Source organism: Dothidotthia symphoricarpi, assembly GCF_010015815.1.
Source record: "Dothidotthia symphoricarpi CBS 119687 unplaced genomic scaffold P153scaffold_20, whole genome shotgun sequence".
Classification (NCBI taxonomy): Eukaryota; Fungi; Ascomycota; class Dothideomycetes; order Pleosporales; family Dothidotthiaceae; genus Dothidotthia; species Dothidotthia symphoricarpi.
In genome coordinates this window covers 132,907-147,606 of record NW_022985027.1, presented here as the reverse complement: position 1 = coordinate 147,606, position 14,700 = coordinate 132,907, and the positions used below count along the sequence as shown (strand labels likewise).

At 49.7% G+C, this 14,700-nt stretch overlaps 7 protein-coding genes across 7 annotated transcripts; 3 read left to right on the top strand and 4 right to left on the bottom strand.

Annotated features, from left to right (window-relative positions):
- Positions 1-694: 694 nt before the first annotated feature.
- Positions 695-1,735, top strand: P153DRAFT_378779 (uncharacterized protein; the record flags this gene model as incomplete). The annotated part of the gene is made up of 4 exons (XM_033669825.1): positions 695-852; positions 907-1,032; positions 1,085-1,500; positions 1,581-1,735. The coding sequence occupies 4 exons, from the start codon at positions 695-697 to the stop codon at positions 1,733-1,735; spliced, it is 855 nt and encodes a 284-aa protein (XP_033519689.1).
- A 708-nt stretch (positions 1,736-2,443) lies between these two features.
- P153DRAFT_425738 (fungal trichothecene efflux pump) lies at positions 2,444-4,803 on the top strand (the record flags this gene model as incomplete). Its single annotated transcript, XM_033672561.1, has 6 exons — positions 2,444-2,659; positions 2,723-3,295; positions 3,354-3,988; positions 4,039-4,111; positions 4,164-4,574; positions 4,748-4,803. The coding sequence occupies exons 1-6, from the start codon at positions 2,620-2,622 to the stop codon at positions 4,801-4,803; spliced, it is 1,788 nt and encodes a 595-aa protein (XP_033519688.1). The 5' UTR covers positions 2,444-2,619.
- Positions 4,804-4,887: 84 nt separating this feature from the next.
- On the top strand, positions 4,888-6,534 carry P153DRAFT_400127 (L-threonine 3-dehydrogenase; the record flags this gene model as incomplete). Its single annotated transcript, XM_033671788.1, has 8 exons — positions 4,888-5,149; positions 5,204-5,273; positions 5,327-5,359; positions 5,416-5,451; positions 5,504-5,519; positions 5,568-5,732; positions 5,788-6,008; positions 6,061-6,534. Exons 1-8 carry the CDS (start codon positions 5,082-5,084, stop codon positions 6,532-6,534), a joined length of 1,083 nt encoding a protein of 360 aa, XP_033519687.1. The 5' UTR covers positions 4,888-5,081.
- Positions 6,535-6,607: 73 nt separating this feature from the next.
- P153DRAFT_369974 (NAD(P)-binding protein) lies at positions 6,608-7,817 on the bottom strand (the record flags this gene model as incomplete). The annotated part of the gene is made up of 1 exon (XM_033668909.1): positions 6,608-7,817. A coding segment is annotated over exon 1 (908 nt), but the record flags the coding sequence as incomplete, so codon positions are not given.
- A 536-nt stretch (positions 7,818-8,353) lies between these two features.
- Positions 8,354-9,805, bottom strand: P153DRAFT_360293 (uncharacterized protein; the record flags this gene model as incomplete). Its single annotated transcript, XM_033666910.1, has 1 exon — positions 8,354-9,805. The coding sequence occupies one exon, from the start codon at positions 9,803-9,805 to the stop codon at positions 8,354-8,356; it is 1,452 nt and encodes a 483-aa protein (XP_033519685.1).
- Positions 9,806-10,244: 439 nt separating this feature from the next.
- P153DRAFT_111062 (uncharacterized protein) lies at positions 10,245-12,869 on the bottom strand. Its single transcript, XM_033661905.1, has 5 exons — positions 12,759-12,869; positions 12,505-12,706; positions 12,242-12,400; positions 11,602-12,149; positions 10,245-11,537 (listed from the first exon to the last, which is right to left on the bottom strand). Exons 1-5 carry the CDS (start codon positions 12,774-12,776, stop codon positions 10,296-10,298), a joined length of 2,169 nt encoding a protein of 722 aa, XP_033519684.1. The 5' UTR covers positions 12,777-12,869; the 3' UTR covers positions 10,245-10,295.
- Positions 12,870-14,696, bottom strand: P153DRAFT_111061 (alpha-ketoacid dehydrogenase kinase). The gene is made up of 5 exons (XM_033661904.1): positions 14,397-14,696; positions 14,227-14,346; positions 13,893-14,175; positions 13,144-13,840; positions 12,870-13,091 (listed from the first exon to the last, which is right to left on the bottom strand). The coding sequence occupies exons 1-5, from the start codon at positions 14,549-14,551 to the stop codon at positions 12,964-12,966; spliced, it is 1,383 nt and encodes a 460-aa protein (XP_033519683.1). The 5' UTR covers positions 14,552-14,696; the 3' UTR covers positions 12,870-12,963.
- Between the last annotated feature and the right edge of the window lie 4 nt (positions 14,697-14,700).

Here is a 14,700-nt window from a genome sequence, read left to right as displayed (position 1 = left end):
AGCGATCGACTGACCACACGAACATCTCAGCGATCTTGGCTACCATATTCGGAAACTGTGCCTGATTGGAGATGTCTGGAAAGCCCCTGTAAGATATATGATTGGGAGTTGTGTCATCCAAAAGACTATAGCAATCTCGAAGTAATGGCGTGGTTATCGTAGATGTGGAGAAGCCCGATCGCTTTCTCGGGGGTTTTTTGAGCTCAATATATTGCTGGTCTTCCCGAGGCTGCTTCTTATTAATCACACAACAGCTTTAGCAGTCTGCAAGTACGATCTATTTACCACGAAGAGACTCAGTGGTTGGAATCTATGGCAAGAGCTACCTCACCTTCACTGGCGTTCGCCATTCTCATTCTACTGCCTTTCGACATCATTACGTGGGCATTGCGATTTTATGTGCGTATATCGAGGAAATCATGGGGCCCTGACGATTGGAGCATGGTCGTAGCCATAGTAAGTTCACACCACGTACAGACACTGCGAAATTGTTTGCTGACCATCTAGCACAGCCACTCTTCACTTTATCTACCGTTGGAATGACTGGTATTGCTTTTACTGGTGGAGGCAAGCGCGATGTACAGCTCAATCAAAAAGAACAGGAGCAAGCTATGTTTGTAAGTTCTGGCCTGCTGTTTCGAAGTTATGTTGAAATGGGTTTAATCAATCTCAGTACTGGTTCATCATGCAAACTATGTGGTGCTTAGCCGCAATCCCAATCAAGTGGGCTATTGCTTTCACACTGCTTCGCATTGCAAACAAAAGAAAAGCGTACCAATGGTCCATCTATGTGATGATGGCTGCGGTAGCCATTGTCATGGCTTCTACCACAATGTATGAATTCTTTCATTGGTAAGTGAAACTCCAACCATGCATAACCGAGTTTGAGTTAACGATCTGGAAAAGCAAACCTATTCCAATGAACTGGAGAACCGTTGAAGGCGGGTCATGCTTGCCTCAAAGTAACATCACTGGCTTCAGTTTCGCACTTTCAGTTGTCTCGATCGCTTCGGATTGGTTTTGTGCGTTGATGTAAGTGAACTTTGTAAGATGGTAATAGAGGTAGACTAATCGTTCCATGTAGACCAATTCCTCTATTGTGGAATGTACAGCTAGATTTCCGTGTCAAACTTTCTGTCCTTGCGCTCTTAGGTCTAGGAGTTTTTGCATCCTCCGCCGCCCTTATCCGTCTCACGATAACAGTGAACCTGTCATCCACCTCGGACTTCCTCTACCACGCAATGCCTGTAGCCGCTTGGGCGCAGGTCGAACTGGGCCTCGGTGTCATCGTTGGCAATCTTCCAGCGCTTCGTCCACTCCTCGAGAAGCTTTTGCAAATTCGATCCACATTGAACAGCAACAAACGGTCTGATAAGAAGACCAGTGATCGTTACCTCGAGCTTGGTGAAGGCCTGTCTCGAAGAACCAGTTCAAAAAACGGCACAGTGGCTTCTAAACAGGGTCCCAAAACAAATATATACGGGGGAGATCTGGTGGATAGTAGCTCGGACTTGGGAGACATAGACGGATCATCTACGAGAAATATTGTCAAAACCAGTCAAGCTCCGAACGATCTTGAGATTTTGGTGGACCACGACATTCACGTCACACACGAAGAAGCTTGGAAGAGATGAATATCGACCAGGGACTTTTTGCTCACCTAAAACTGATAATCACCAATACATTCATCCAATGTAAACGACTTCGTAGTGACCAAGCCTGCTTTGATGACTAATGACAATTTTTCCATGTTTACAACCAAACGAGTGTTTTCTTTAGAGGCTCAGAGTGCAGTTGTAACAAAGCTTTTCATCACCAAGGTCACCAGGGCTATCACAATGGCATAACTCACTAAAAGTATGGTATTTAGTTTAGTGTCAAATCTAGAAGGAAGCGAGGGTTGGGCTCTGCAGATACAGTGGTCTGTCGGCTTCAGCGAACAGTGGCATCAACATTGGAGGGTTTCAAATTGAACTCACATGGGTGGATATCGTATCAGGTCAAGTTGTGCGACTCTGTATTTACCGACATATGCCAAAGGGACATTGATTGGCGTTCTGCAGCAGCATGACCCTCACTCCCGGGCCATAATTTATTGACTGACCCATGCCCTGAGATGATGCGTGATCCCTGCTTTCCGCCCAACCGCGTACCCTGCACCCGCATCCTGCATATGTTGGGCGGCGTTCTCCGGCGTTTCCTTCTGAACAGAACTGATCGGCGCTGCGGTTAATCCTAGTAGGTGAACATTGTTGCATTGAGTACGCCTGCATCCTTACATGAACTTCCGATAAGACTTGTTACGCGCGGCTACTCGCAAGGGAGAGAAGGATCGGGTCCAGAACCATTGTAAGGAATAAGCCTCTTGGCAATCAAGTGTGCAGATTCGGAGTCACAAACACCATACCACATCAAGGCATTGTAGCAAGGCTTAACATTTAATGCGGGATATCTGGCGGTGAAGTAGTCCGGGGTCCTATATTACCATCCACGAAGAAGTGTAGACCAGCCGGTACCTTCAATATCCACTCATACGTGTTATAGCAATTTCATCGCTCTTCTCAACGCTGGTTATCTTTGTCTCTTTTCCCGTTCGGCCTCTGTCGACGAATAGTCACTATGGAAGACCATGTTGTCGCTATGCCACAATTACATCAAGGTACAGGGAAGCCTGGTGAAGATGTCACAACTGTTTCACTGGCCTCCCTCAACTCTGATGAAGCCGACAAGATACGTTCTGAAGCTCTCGCGACGGACACCTCTAAGCTTCCTCCTGGTTATTTCATGAGTGCACGCGTAATTGGTTCCTATGCTGGTACAGGCATCGTTGTTGCTGCGACGTACTTTCAATTCCAAGCCGCCGCTGCCGTCCTCATGTCTGCCATTTACCCCGACATCGGCCCAAGCGCGAATGTTGCACTCGTCAGTACCGTATGGACGGTCTCGCAGCCTATCTCTCTTTTGCTTTTTGGACGACTGTCTGATCGCTTCGGACGTAGGAACTTTGCTCTGGCATCATGTGTGCTTGCCATAATCGGTGGCATCATCGCAGCAACGGCTCAATCTATCGAGATGCTGATCGGTGCGGAAGTCATCATGGGTATCGCATCTGGAGTTCCTGCCGCTTATCCACTGCTTGCAGGCGAGTTGGTTAGCAATAAGCAAAAATACGTCGGTACCGCCATTGTGGTTGTACCCAACGTCATTGCCACAGGTTTTGGACCATACATCGGGCTGGCGCTGGTTCAGGCAGCGAACTGGAGATGGATTTTCTACATTTTCATCCTAATGATGGGTAAGCTCCTACGTCCTCTTTCATGATTGTGAGTCTGCTCGCTGACCTTGTATCGCAGTGCCTGGAACACTGTTGTGGTTCTTTTTCTACAACCCACCTTCGTACACTCAGCTTCATGGCAAGAAGTCCAGCAAGCGCGATGAACTCAAGAAAATCGATTACATTGGTGTTCTTCTGCTGATTGCCGGTCTTGCTCTCTTCTTGCTCGGTATCTCCTGGGGCGGACCAGCTCAGCCATGGTCGTCTCCTAAGATTCTGGGTCTCTTGATCTCCGGTGCCATCGCGACGATTGCCTTCGTCCTCTACGAAGTCTTCCTCACCCCTCAACAGCCTATCGTTCCGATGCGCTACTTCCGTGACTTGCGTGGCTTCACTTGCCTGGCAATCATCTCCGCAACGTACGGCGTTATGAACATTGCTCTCTTCATTATCTGGCCGCAGCAAGTCACATACATCTTCGGTTCTACCGTGAGTACATGGCAGGAATCTGCGTGGCTCTCAACAACTGCGGCGTTCGGCCTTTGGGGTGGTATTGTTATTTTAGGGCCCTTGATGCACTTTATCGGGCACATTCGCTACCAAATCCTGGTAAGCTCGATCTGGATGACCTCGTTTCTGGGTGCTATGGCCAGCATTACTGTCGAGCGCAAAGCACAGGCTATCGCGTTCAGTTTCTTAGCAGGCTTTACCATCGTAAGTATTGATTACCGGAGCCTTCTCATTAAGATGCTAATGGACCGTAGGGATGGGGCGAAGTCATAGCTGCAATCATCGTGCAGTACGTCGTGTCTGACCAGGATCTAGGTGTTGCCTTCTGTAAGTTGTTTGACTTCCCCCTCTTCGTGATACTTCAGCTAACATGGAATAGCCGTCATCTCCGCTGCCCGCACAATCTTTGGTTCGATTTTCACCGCCGCGTTCATCGCTGTCTACACGAACAAGGTTCCCGGATATCTTGCTTCCATCGTCCCGCCTCGTGTACTTGGTGCTGGCCTTCCTGCTTCTCAACTCGAGACTCTCATGACTGCCGCCGCTGCTGCAAATCAAACCGCATTGCTTGAAATCGAAGGCATGACACCAGCTCTTCTACACACAACCAACATTGCGGTATCTGATGCGTATTCAATGTCTTACGCATATGTGTACTACTTCGCCGTGGCCATCGGCGTGGTATCAATCATCGCGTCAGCCTGCATGAGGGACTTCGACAAGTACCTCACGGGACATGTATCCAGGCAGTTATACCACAAGAAAGACGCAAATACTGATCCTTTGGAGGGTTCAAATGTCGATGTGAAAGTCCTGAGGGGTGATGAAGCTCACCACACAGAGAAGCCCACTGCTTTGGTCTGATTGAGCTGGTGGGTGATGGATAAGTTGAAGAAGGAATGCTTTAGATCACGGGGCGCTGCTTCCACGTAGAGAATTGATGTAGACTTGATACTTTGATAGAACTTCTGATCCTTCGACGCGTCGCCCAGAGGAACGCGTCGTGCGTGTCACGCTAGTAATGACGTCAGCACGCCTTTCTCCACTTATTTTCCAGATCGCCGATCCCGTCTGAAGCGCTGTGAACGACTCTGCATCTGCGGTAAAGCGATAGTTGCATGTCTATGCTGGCGAGTGAGCGTTGAGGTGAAGACTGGAAAGGGGAAAGGAGTCCTGAAAAACACTTAGCCGAACCCCGCAATATGCCACCTCTGTCATATTCATATGCACATGAATGTCAGCTTCGGATCCTCAGTAAGAATGCAGTTCATCCACTTACCAAGACCCTGTTCGCAAAATGACCAAGATCACTACTGAAAACGGTTCCCAAAATATGGGCGTGCCCAAAGAGATGAAAGCACTACAGTACAGCCGCGCGTGTCGAGCATTTATCTTGAAGTGGTAGCTGAAATAACTCAGATACTCAGGCCCCGAAAAGTTCGCTGTTGTAACTATCAGCGTTCCGGAAATTGGCGACGATGATGTGCTTGTACGTCGAAATGATTATTTCGAAATCAAATGCACGAGACTGACCTCGATCAGGTCAAGATATCCGCTTGTGGAGTTTGTGGAACGGTATGTTCAGCCAAAAATGCATGTCTAAAACCTGACTTTACTGAACTAAATTTCAGGACCTCCATTATCACAAGGGGGAATTTCTGGCAAAGGTATATCGACCTGGTGATGAGCTTGTCGTTACAGAACTGATCGACAACGCAGTGGCCGCTGATTCCTGGTAAAACTCAGGATGCATGCACTTAGAACGTCTTCTAAGTATATCCAGGTCATGAAGCAGCCGGCACCATCGCCGCCGTAGGGAAGAACGTCATGAACCTGACGATTGGTGAACGGGTTGCAGCAGACCCCATGCAGCCGTGTCTGAATTGTTTTCACTGCAACAAGCGAAAACCACTACTCTGCGAAAGCATGACTGCATTTGGAGGCAATGGTATGCTTGGTGCTCCAATCGAACCAAAACATCTAAATCCTAACGTTTGGTCTAGTTCCAGGCGGCTTTGCAGAGTACTGCAGATACCCTGCCAGACAAGTACATCCGATTGGTGACTTGCCAGATCTTGAGGCAGTTCTTGTTGAGCCTGCTGCTTGCGCCGCTCATGGTATAGAAAGGATGCAGATTGACGTCGGCAGCAGAGTCCTTCTGTTTGGCTGTGGGCCAACCGGTATCTTGCTGGCTCAATTGATTCGTATGAACGGCGCTGCTCATGTAAGTGGTTTGGCTGGACCCCCATCTCAGTTGGATATTGACACCTAAACAGTTGACTATCGCGTCTCAAGACGGACCTAAGCTCGATCTGGCCAAACAGTTAAATGTTGCAGATTCCTTTGTGACCATTTCGAACAAGCATGACCAAGCACACAGTGAGATGGAGGCTCTCGAAGCCTCCAACCCATACGGCTTCGACATTGTTGTTGAAGCCACGGGTGCTCCGACTGTTCTGGAGCAAGCAATCCAGTATGTTCGCAAAGGCGGTAAGTTAGTTGTCTACGGTGTATACGACAAGCATGTCAAGATCGCTTGGTCACCGTTCCGGATTTGGGAGTACGAAATCACAGTCTTAGCAAGTTTCTGCAGTATGCAGCATATGCCGGCTGTGCTAGAGTATGTGAATGCCGGCAAGTTGAAGTTGGGCGGGATCGCAAACAAGACATACAGGATTGATCAGTGGGAAGAGTGCTTGGAGGCAGTAAGAAAACAGGAGGTTGTGAAAGCAGCAATTGTGTTCGAGTAATGACATAGTCAAGCATTGTCCAGTAAAGTCGATCTTTTGCTTGGTGGGGTGAAGTCATTTACGGAGGGCGACTATTATGCAGAAATTTCCAAGTTATATATTGGTACCTTACTGTTGATTGAGGTACACATTCGAAGCGTTTCAATGCAAGACTCAGATTTAGCAAACCTCAGTATCGAGTATCACTTGACCGACTATTAACCACCTATGTCTAAGGCTTACCGTAACCGTTCCAGTAATCAGTCTGATTTAGTCTGATTGCCTCTCTTGTCGCCTCATCGAGATCTTCTTTCGGGAGCCCCAACTTCTCGTTATCCAACCCACGCGAGACTTCGAAAAAACCCGCGTCCTCTCCAGGAAAGAAATACCTAGTGTACAAAAAGATCCCGAATGCGCTGCGATCCCCTTCCTTTAACTTCTCCCTCGCTTCAAGAAATCGTTGCTTCGCGGGGACGGAAGAGATAGTCCAGTCCACATCGTCGGTACCAGTTACCCTCTTGAGCGACGCGAACATATCGCGCTGGCTGATCGCGAAAGACGATATATAGACCATGTGATTGCGATATGCGCTCAATGTCAAGCTCTTGTCTTGTTCGTCCTGAGGCAATACAGGCAGCGACAGCAACTCCGCGACCCCACGACCCACCTGCGCCCATGTCGATGTATTCAGACGCTGCAAACCATCGTCGAAGAACACGACCTCGCGTTTTGCAATATCAATACCGTATAGTCCGGGGCCGGAGAGAGAGTGTTCGTACCAGAAACCGCAGGTCAATCCGATCCACGATGAGACGCCCAAGGATTCGATGAGTTCTCTGTCTTTTTCTTTTCCGGGCCCGACCGTCTCAAGCTGTGCCTCAGTTGTGTTGCCCATCCCGAACTCGTTCGGCATGATGTAAGGCACGCCAGCATCAGCAGCGGCGCGTATCAGCTTGGCTTGTGTGTCCTTGGAGGCGAAGATACTGAGGGTGATGATGAGTGCATCTTGACCTTTCAGGGCTTCAACGATCGTGGAAGGATCATCGTAGTCGATAGGAACGGCGCGAATGCCTGGAAAGAAGACACTGTTTGATCCTTGTTGTGTGATGGCGGTGATTTCAAAGCTACTTTTGGCGAGGAGAGCTTTGGCGATTTGTTTCCCGATTCTACCGCTCGCTCCAACGATAGCTATATTCTTGATGTGGTTGTTGTGACCAACAGACTGTTGAGTTGAAGTCATTTTGAACGATGAGGATACCGTCTCTCAAATGGAATAACGGTGTCTCATATATTTTGTCGCGATCGGTATCTTGAGAAGAAACGTTCCGGTTCCCGTGATATACATCAGCTTACGTGTATCTTCTCCGACAGAAAGACCGCTTCTATCGGAATTAGTATTATCTCCACTTGAAAGACTACATCGCGGATATATGCGAGTTTGTGCATAACGGGACGCCTTATCCCCGCCGGGAAACCGGTCAAATGTTGTTTGGCGTCCACGACAATCTCTCCGTCCCAGACATCATATCCCTCTAGATTTACCTAATCACTGCTTGTAGGGTCAACTCATTTGTATGTAGGATACGAGGTCTAACCACTAATTATATGACCACAAGTTGAGTTTCAGCGGGCAAAAGTGACAACCAGCGACTAGACCTGCACAGTGTGCTTCCCAAAGTCACGGCCTTTGTTGTGGGCGTTTTGCAATTTTCAACTTGTCTGAGTTCGCTGTCTTTCAAGTTGCCAGATCTAAATAACTGAGCAATCACACACCTTTACCAAGACAAAACACAAAACACAATCCCATCCTTTCTCATCTTCAGTATCACTTCCATGATTTTCACTCTGCTTCAACCCCTTTTCCCAGTCCAGGTGGCCGCCCCATATCCCTCTTCGTCCCATCCTCATTCATAACATCCCCCCACCAAGCATTAACCGACCTCCTCGCAACCTCCCAATCCGTATCCAAAACCTTCCCCTTCCCACCCTGACTCTTCCCCTTCCCACCCTGACTCTTCCGCCGCTCCGCCCTCGCCTGCGCAGTCGTCTCAATCCACAGCCTAACATCCACCACATGCGCCCACCCATTCGGCAGATAAACCAGCCTGTCTCCATACCTGCCCAACTCCACACCGTTACCCATAACCTGCCTCAGCGTCACCGGCGGCTGGCGGGGTTGATCCCACAAGATCTTTGGAAGGTTGGGAATGAAGGTACAGTTTCCGGTTGAACTGGGAGTGGAGTGGATACGTGGCTTGCCGTACTTCAGGCGGGCTTCGCGCTCGAGGGTCTCGCGCCATGCGCTGCTTGGTGGCGATTTGTAGCAGGGTACGAAGCGGATTTCGTCCCATTCTGAGAAGGGGATGTTGCCGCATGTGGGTTCTGGTTCGAGTTCGTCAGCGAACTCGTCCGCAGGGCCGAAGACGGGGTGGTGGCCGGTGGACTGCTCGGATTGGGACAGTGGAGTGATGGTAGACGACGATGAGTGAGCGTCCGAGGGGGGAGTGTTTGTGACGTCCAGGTTTCGTAATTGATCAGTGAGGTCTCCATCTTTCTTCTCCCCTTCTTCCGCATCTAGGATCACCGCGCCGGTATCTGACCTCACTTCCCCATCCTGCCCCTCCACAGCACTCTTCTCCACCCTCCTCCTCCCCCTCCAGTCATCATCCTCATCTTCATCCTCATCACTACTACTCAACCCCACATACTCCGGCGCCCGAAACCTCCTCGACTCCCTCTCCGCCAACCCACCACCTCTCAACCCCTCACACGCACACTCCCCATGCACCCCACACCGCCACCATCTCGGCCGCCACATCTCCTCCGCCCCCCCCTCCCTACGCTCCTGCTCCAGTCTACTCAGCACCTGCGCATACTCCCTCTGCGCCGCCCCGGGCTCCGGGAACCCCTCAAACGGCGGTTCAAACGGCGGCTCAAAAGGCTCGCTCGAAGAAGAAGAAGACGACGAGTTCGCAAATGTGCTCGTGGGAAAGTTGTACTCTTTCTCGCCGTCAAACACCCCTGATGCGTAGTTCAAATGCGGTATTCGCCGGTGCTTCATGTCTTCGTCGCACATCCATGTCCACCATGTGAGGCGCTGGAGGTGCCGGTTTAGGAGTACGGATAGGCGCTCTTGGCGGCGGAGGCGGTCGTTGAGGTCGGAGGTGGTTTCGAGGAGGGTGCGTGTGCGGAGTGTGGTGTATGTGAAGGTTAGGATGGATAGGATGAGGATGTAGGTTAGTGTGAGGAGGAGGAGGGTTGGGAGTGAGAGGGTGAAGATGGTGGTGGGCATTTTTGTTGGGTCTGGGGGCGTATGATGGAACATTGAATGCTGTAATTATGTCGTTTTGGTAGGCGATGTAGCGAAGAGAGAAGAGTAGGTAAGGTGGAATGGAAGTTAATATGTACTTGTGCTTGCGGGGAAACGTTTGCAGTTTGCTGGTGGACAGCGGGTTTAGCTGTGGAAGCTATAATATGGTTGCACATCGTGTTTGCAGATATCGCTTGAAAGTTGACAACGAGCCGGACAGCAAGCGTCACAAGTATTCATGCGAACGAACAACGGTGTAATGTTTCTTCACTTGCCACGACATGTACAACGTGGTGTCACAAACAATAGTGCCATTTTGAGTTTGAAAGATGCAAACGAAAGCCTTTATCAAAGCCTTGATAACCAATGACCAGTAACCGATGTTGCAGTACAACACTTAGAGCGTTCGTGAGACGTCCAACCATAAACCCACCTCAACATTCCATTGAATCCTCTCAAGCACGTGCCTTTCTCATTCCTCCATGTTTACGTCCTCAAACACATCGCTCAGCCCAGATAGGTCATAGGACCAATCCTCAACCCCACTGTCGTCAAGGAAGATATCTTCAAAAGCCTTGCACTCTTCATCCGGCGCATGGCATCTCTTCTCAGTTGCCATTCGCTCGAACTCGTGGTAGTTGTGCTGAATTTGCTCCTGAGAGAGCTCAGTATCAACCCTTGAGTGACCACTACCGCTAGCTGCAGTAAGAGGTGGCGGCGAGCCGTATCCATAACTAGAATCGCTATCACAGGGCGACGGAAGACCGTAGGCTGTGTTCGGCTCGTGCCAATGTAGGAGCGGATGCATTCCGGCTTCGACCTGGCCCTGCCTAGGTTCGTAGGACTGGGTGGTCGAGCTGATAGCTGGAGGCAGAAGATCGTTCATGGGCGCTCTCCAGTCGTTCCATAGTGTGCCCGTGCTGATGGCACGTACGAGTCGTGTGTCCATGTATGCAACTGAATCTCCATGAAGCAGCCTCTGGCGCTTGTTCTCTGACTCATTGTACTGCTGCTCGGACTGATTTATAGCAGCTTGTCTGACTGTATCAAGCGATCTGTCCACGTACTTGGAGACTTTTCGTTTTTGTGATGATCGATGTTCGAGCGGATGCTTCATGTTATGAGATTTCTCGTGATCAGAAACATCCATATAGAGCTGGTCGATTTTGTCTGGACTGAATGCAATTACGCAATTCGTCGCGGCTTGTTCTTCTGTCTCGGTAGTGGACTTCAAGACAGGTCGGGTGTCCATAAAGGCCGAGAACCTCCTTCGTGGATCACGCTTGATCATACTATCGCACTCGATCTCATCATCCCCCGAAAAGAACGAATCGTGTCGGCCAAGGCCTCTTGGGACATCGATACTGAAATCATCTCCACAATCAGAGGACTCAAGTGGAGATCGGAGTTTAGACAACGGCGTGCTGGTATAAGAAGGAATCCATGGTTCCCTAGTACCAGAGAACACGGTCGGATGATTCCTGGTCAAATCCGATTTGCAGCATATTGCATCTTGTACATCAGAATTGATGTTGTCAACACGAATGTCGACCACCGAGTCGCGACGGTGCCCGCCAGCAGAAGCCTTCGAGTCGCTGTCATCGCAGATTTCGAGTTTTACACTGTAACGCGATGTTCGTTCGAACCGTACATTATCTGGGAAAAGCGTTGAGTATTCGGCGATAACTATTGTCTCCATGGGGAAATTGATGTTCTTCGACGAAACGAGTCAGTAAGTGACAGGAACCTTCGCTGCAAAACTTGTGCTACAAACTAACCTTCTTTGTATCAAGTGGAAGTTTTGTTTTGAAGCACTCCTTCTCTTCGTCCCAGTAGAAGGGTAGTTGTGGTTGCGAGAGTGCGAAATGTGAAGACGAGTCGTATAGGGCAAATGTGGACGACACACTCGAACCGAGTCGGGATTCCAAAGAACGAGGAGCGATGCAATAAAGTGCTCCACTAGAGAGCCGCACAGGCAGATTTGGAAAGTCGATGTTAGTCGAGCGCCAGTCAACGTTGGCAAGTATTGTCAAGGTATCATCGATGTAAGTGTATGAGAGTTCGACGAAAACGCAGGATCCGGACGCCGAATTGAAGAAGCAATCTCGCGTTTGTAAAAGGTTATACAAGAACTTCGGAAGATCTCCTTGGGAGAGTGACCATGGAAACAGATGTGTCATGGTCTCGACAGGATTGAGGTAATCTTCACATGACATCCGGATCATAGCGTGGATAAGGTTTGTAATATTGATATCGATCAAGTGCACATTCCGGTGCGACAAGAACTGGAGAAAGCGAGGAAGCAACAACGTCTCATCGGTAGTGTCTGTAGCTATACGTCAGTTATGGGTAAATGAGACGACAGAGGGCTAGCAGAGCCTCATCGCGACCGAATCTTCAATGCAAGAAGCGACTCACATCTCTGTCGTCCCAAGTACTGGACAAAGATGTCACGTAAAGCCAATTGTATTGCGTCTTCCAAACAAGTCTTGAATAGGTGTTCCCACGTTACCAGCTCGACAGCTTGGGATCGCGAAAGTCCTTTCCAACATGAGACAACGTCGAGATGACTGGTGACTACTTGATGTTAGCCGCGTAGTTTTGGACTCAGAAGTACTCCTAATGCAACTCTGCCAAGGGAGCAAGAAACGAAATTAATCGCACTGAATCAATGGACGTACCGCTATTGGTAAGCGCCGAGCGTCGCACCCTTGGGCAATAAATGTCCGTCACTTGTGAATCTCCCTCGTCGGAGAGCCCGTACAACTGGATATCGAACGGAATGTTGGCGACGACATCGTGCAGACATTGTGCATCCGGATGAATTGCCTGGTGCAAAGGATGGGCATGGCCGGTGATGCCTGCGTCGACGTGGAACAGCCGCTGCAGACCAGGTCAGCAAAATATCATCAGGCCCAAATTCGTGATATCTCACCCGTAATTTGAGCACCATATCGAATATTGAGTGCTAGTCGATGTTTGTGAGCAATAGTGAGCTGAGGTGAAGCTGTCTGGCTGTAAAATATGTGGAAAAATCTGCAATAGACGAGGCAATCATGTTATTCAGTGTTGATCGTAAGGTGCAGGTGTAATCCTTCCAGGTTTCCTAGACTGTTGGCACGTGGCGTGAAGTGCTCTTGCTATATCGCGTCCATCGAAGCTCGCGTGGTCAGTCGCTCATTCTTGTTTCCAAGTTTCGAAATTTGCAGGAAAGCATCGACTCCGTAACCCTCGAGACTGTGGATTTCCAGACTCCCAGCCCAGTATTCTGGAAAATGAGTTAGTCTTTGTCTCTAGGGGATTTGCTCTCTTGAAAGTACCTGAATATAGCCTAGACATCGGAAGTCCGATACCCAGACGCGAGTCTGGCGCTCTGCCCGTCAGCGACGATAGAGAGCCAGTGTGCGTGGGCGATTCACCAGCTTTTAACTTTTTGATGTGTTTCTTCTGCATCTCGGACGCTGAATCCCCTCCAGGCACCTGCAGCTCTTGCAATGTTGCTAGTAATTTCGGCACCCTCGATAGATTTTCCAGTCTCCTCTCAAGCCGTGGTCCTTTGCTGAAGCTCCACAAGTACGGCAAAACCTCAGTTGGGATGCCACCACCCTGGTCAGATATCCTGATGATGACATGCTGAGCGCTCTCACAGATCAACACCTCAATCGGCGGCGGCTTCGCGTTCTTCGCCCTGCGCTGCTCAACGACGGCCTGAATGGAATTACGCAGCAGCTCGCCGATGATGTATTCGAGATGAGTCAAGATATACGGAAACGTGGCGTCGAGGTGACCATATATCTTAATTTCAGGCATATTGACGTGCGATCCGTATGCGCGCTTGACCAGCTCCTGAGTGGTTTTCCCACAAGCTTCAACGATTTCTTTCGCGTTGCATCGCAAGAAGATCTCGCCCACAGCTTCCTGGTCAGGCGGTGGTGGAGAATTGGGGAAGTGCCAGGGCGAACTGAATGTCTCGGTGAGTGCCAGATGCTGTTCGGCAATTACTCGTCGCGAGATACGCTGCGTGTGTTAGTTTAGAGGCGTGTGCTAGTTGAGGCGCAAAGACTCTTACCGATCTCAACATGGTCCTCATGAACTTGTCCGTCTCCTCTGGTTTCATGAGGCTGCGTACTTCAAGTACACCGATAGCCAAACGCGGAATCACAGTCGCATGCTCTGTCAGTGTTTCCTCCAGTACTTTACAGTATTTGTCGTTGTCTTCCAACGACCGAATCATAGGTACTTTGCGGAAGCGTTCGAAGGCTCGCAGATACGACTCATACACGTGAGCAAGATGAGGATTGGCGACGACGACATATGGCAGCGTCTGGATGTCGCGCAAACGATGTGCAAGCCTGACATGCTTAGTAAAGTCACATAATTACTGTGGTAATTGTATCTACTACCTCGTCGGAAGCTCCAGTCGACAGTAGTTTGCCGAATCGATCAGGCGTCGTTCGGTTAGGGTTCTCCCAAAAAAAGTCAATTGGCGCAGGCTGATAGGTTTGGCTTCACGCTGCACCCATCTGGCATGCAGTTAGCGGAGTGCAGATTCCATGTGTACAGCCAGACTTACTCGTCGAGGGCTGAAGAAGGCCTCCACGCAGGAGCCACAGCTGCAGCGCGTATACATCGTCTTTGGACTACAGGTGACAAAACTCGATGGGAAGCTGTAGGGAAGCTTGGATAGCCCCGAGCGCCTATCAGGAGACTGCTCCTGCATCGATTCATCGCGTGGAAAGCTTGACAGGCGTGGGAGTGCGGAGATGTTACATGTTCGAGGTGGAGCAGACGGCAGACACATGACGCAGAGCTACTCAAAATTCACAAAACTCACAAAACCCACCAAATCGAGAGCACGTTTGCGACAACAGAATTAC

What these genes read in the sequence shown, in the direction of transcription:
- P153DRAFT_111062 (XM_033661905.1), bottom strand. An exon ending in GTACTTGGGACGACAGAGAT is followed by an intron (nt 12,150 to 12,241) that starts GTGAGTCGCTTC and finishes GTATAGCTACAG; the next exon opens with ACACTACCGATGAGACGTTG. An exon ending in TTCCACTTGATACAAAGAAG is followed by an intron (nt 11,538 to 11,601) that starts GTTAGTTTGTAG and finishes GTTTCGTCGAAG; the next exon opens with AACATCAATTTCCCCATGGA.
- P153DRAFT_111061 (XM_033661904.1), bottom strand. Translation starts at nt 14,551, where the DNA reads ATGAATCGATGCAGGAGCAGTCTCCTGATAGGCGCTCGGGGCTATCCA. An exon ending in TGAGGACCATGTTGAGATCG is followed by an intron (nt 13,841 to 13,892) that starts GTAAGAGTCTTT and finishes TAACACACGCAG; the next exon opens with CGTATCTCGCGACGAGTAAT. An exon ending in GATGTCTAGGCTATATTCAG is followed by an intron (nt 13,092 to 13,143) that starts GTACTTTCAAGA and finishes CTCATTTTCCAG; the next exon opens with AATACTGGGCTGGGAGTCTG.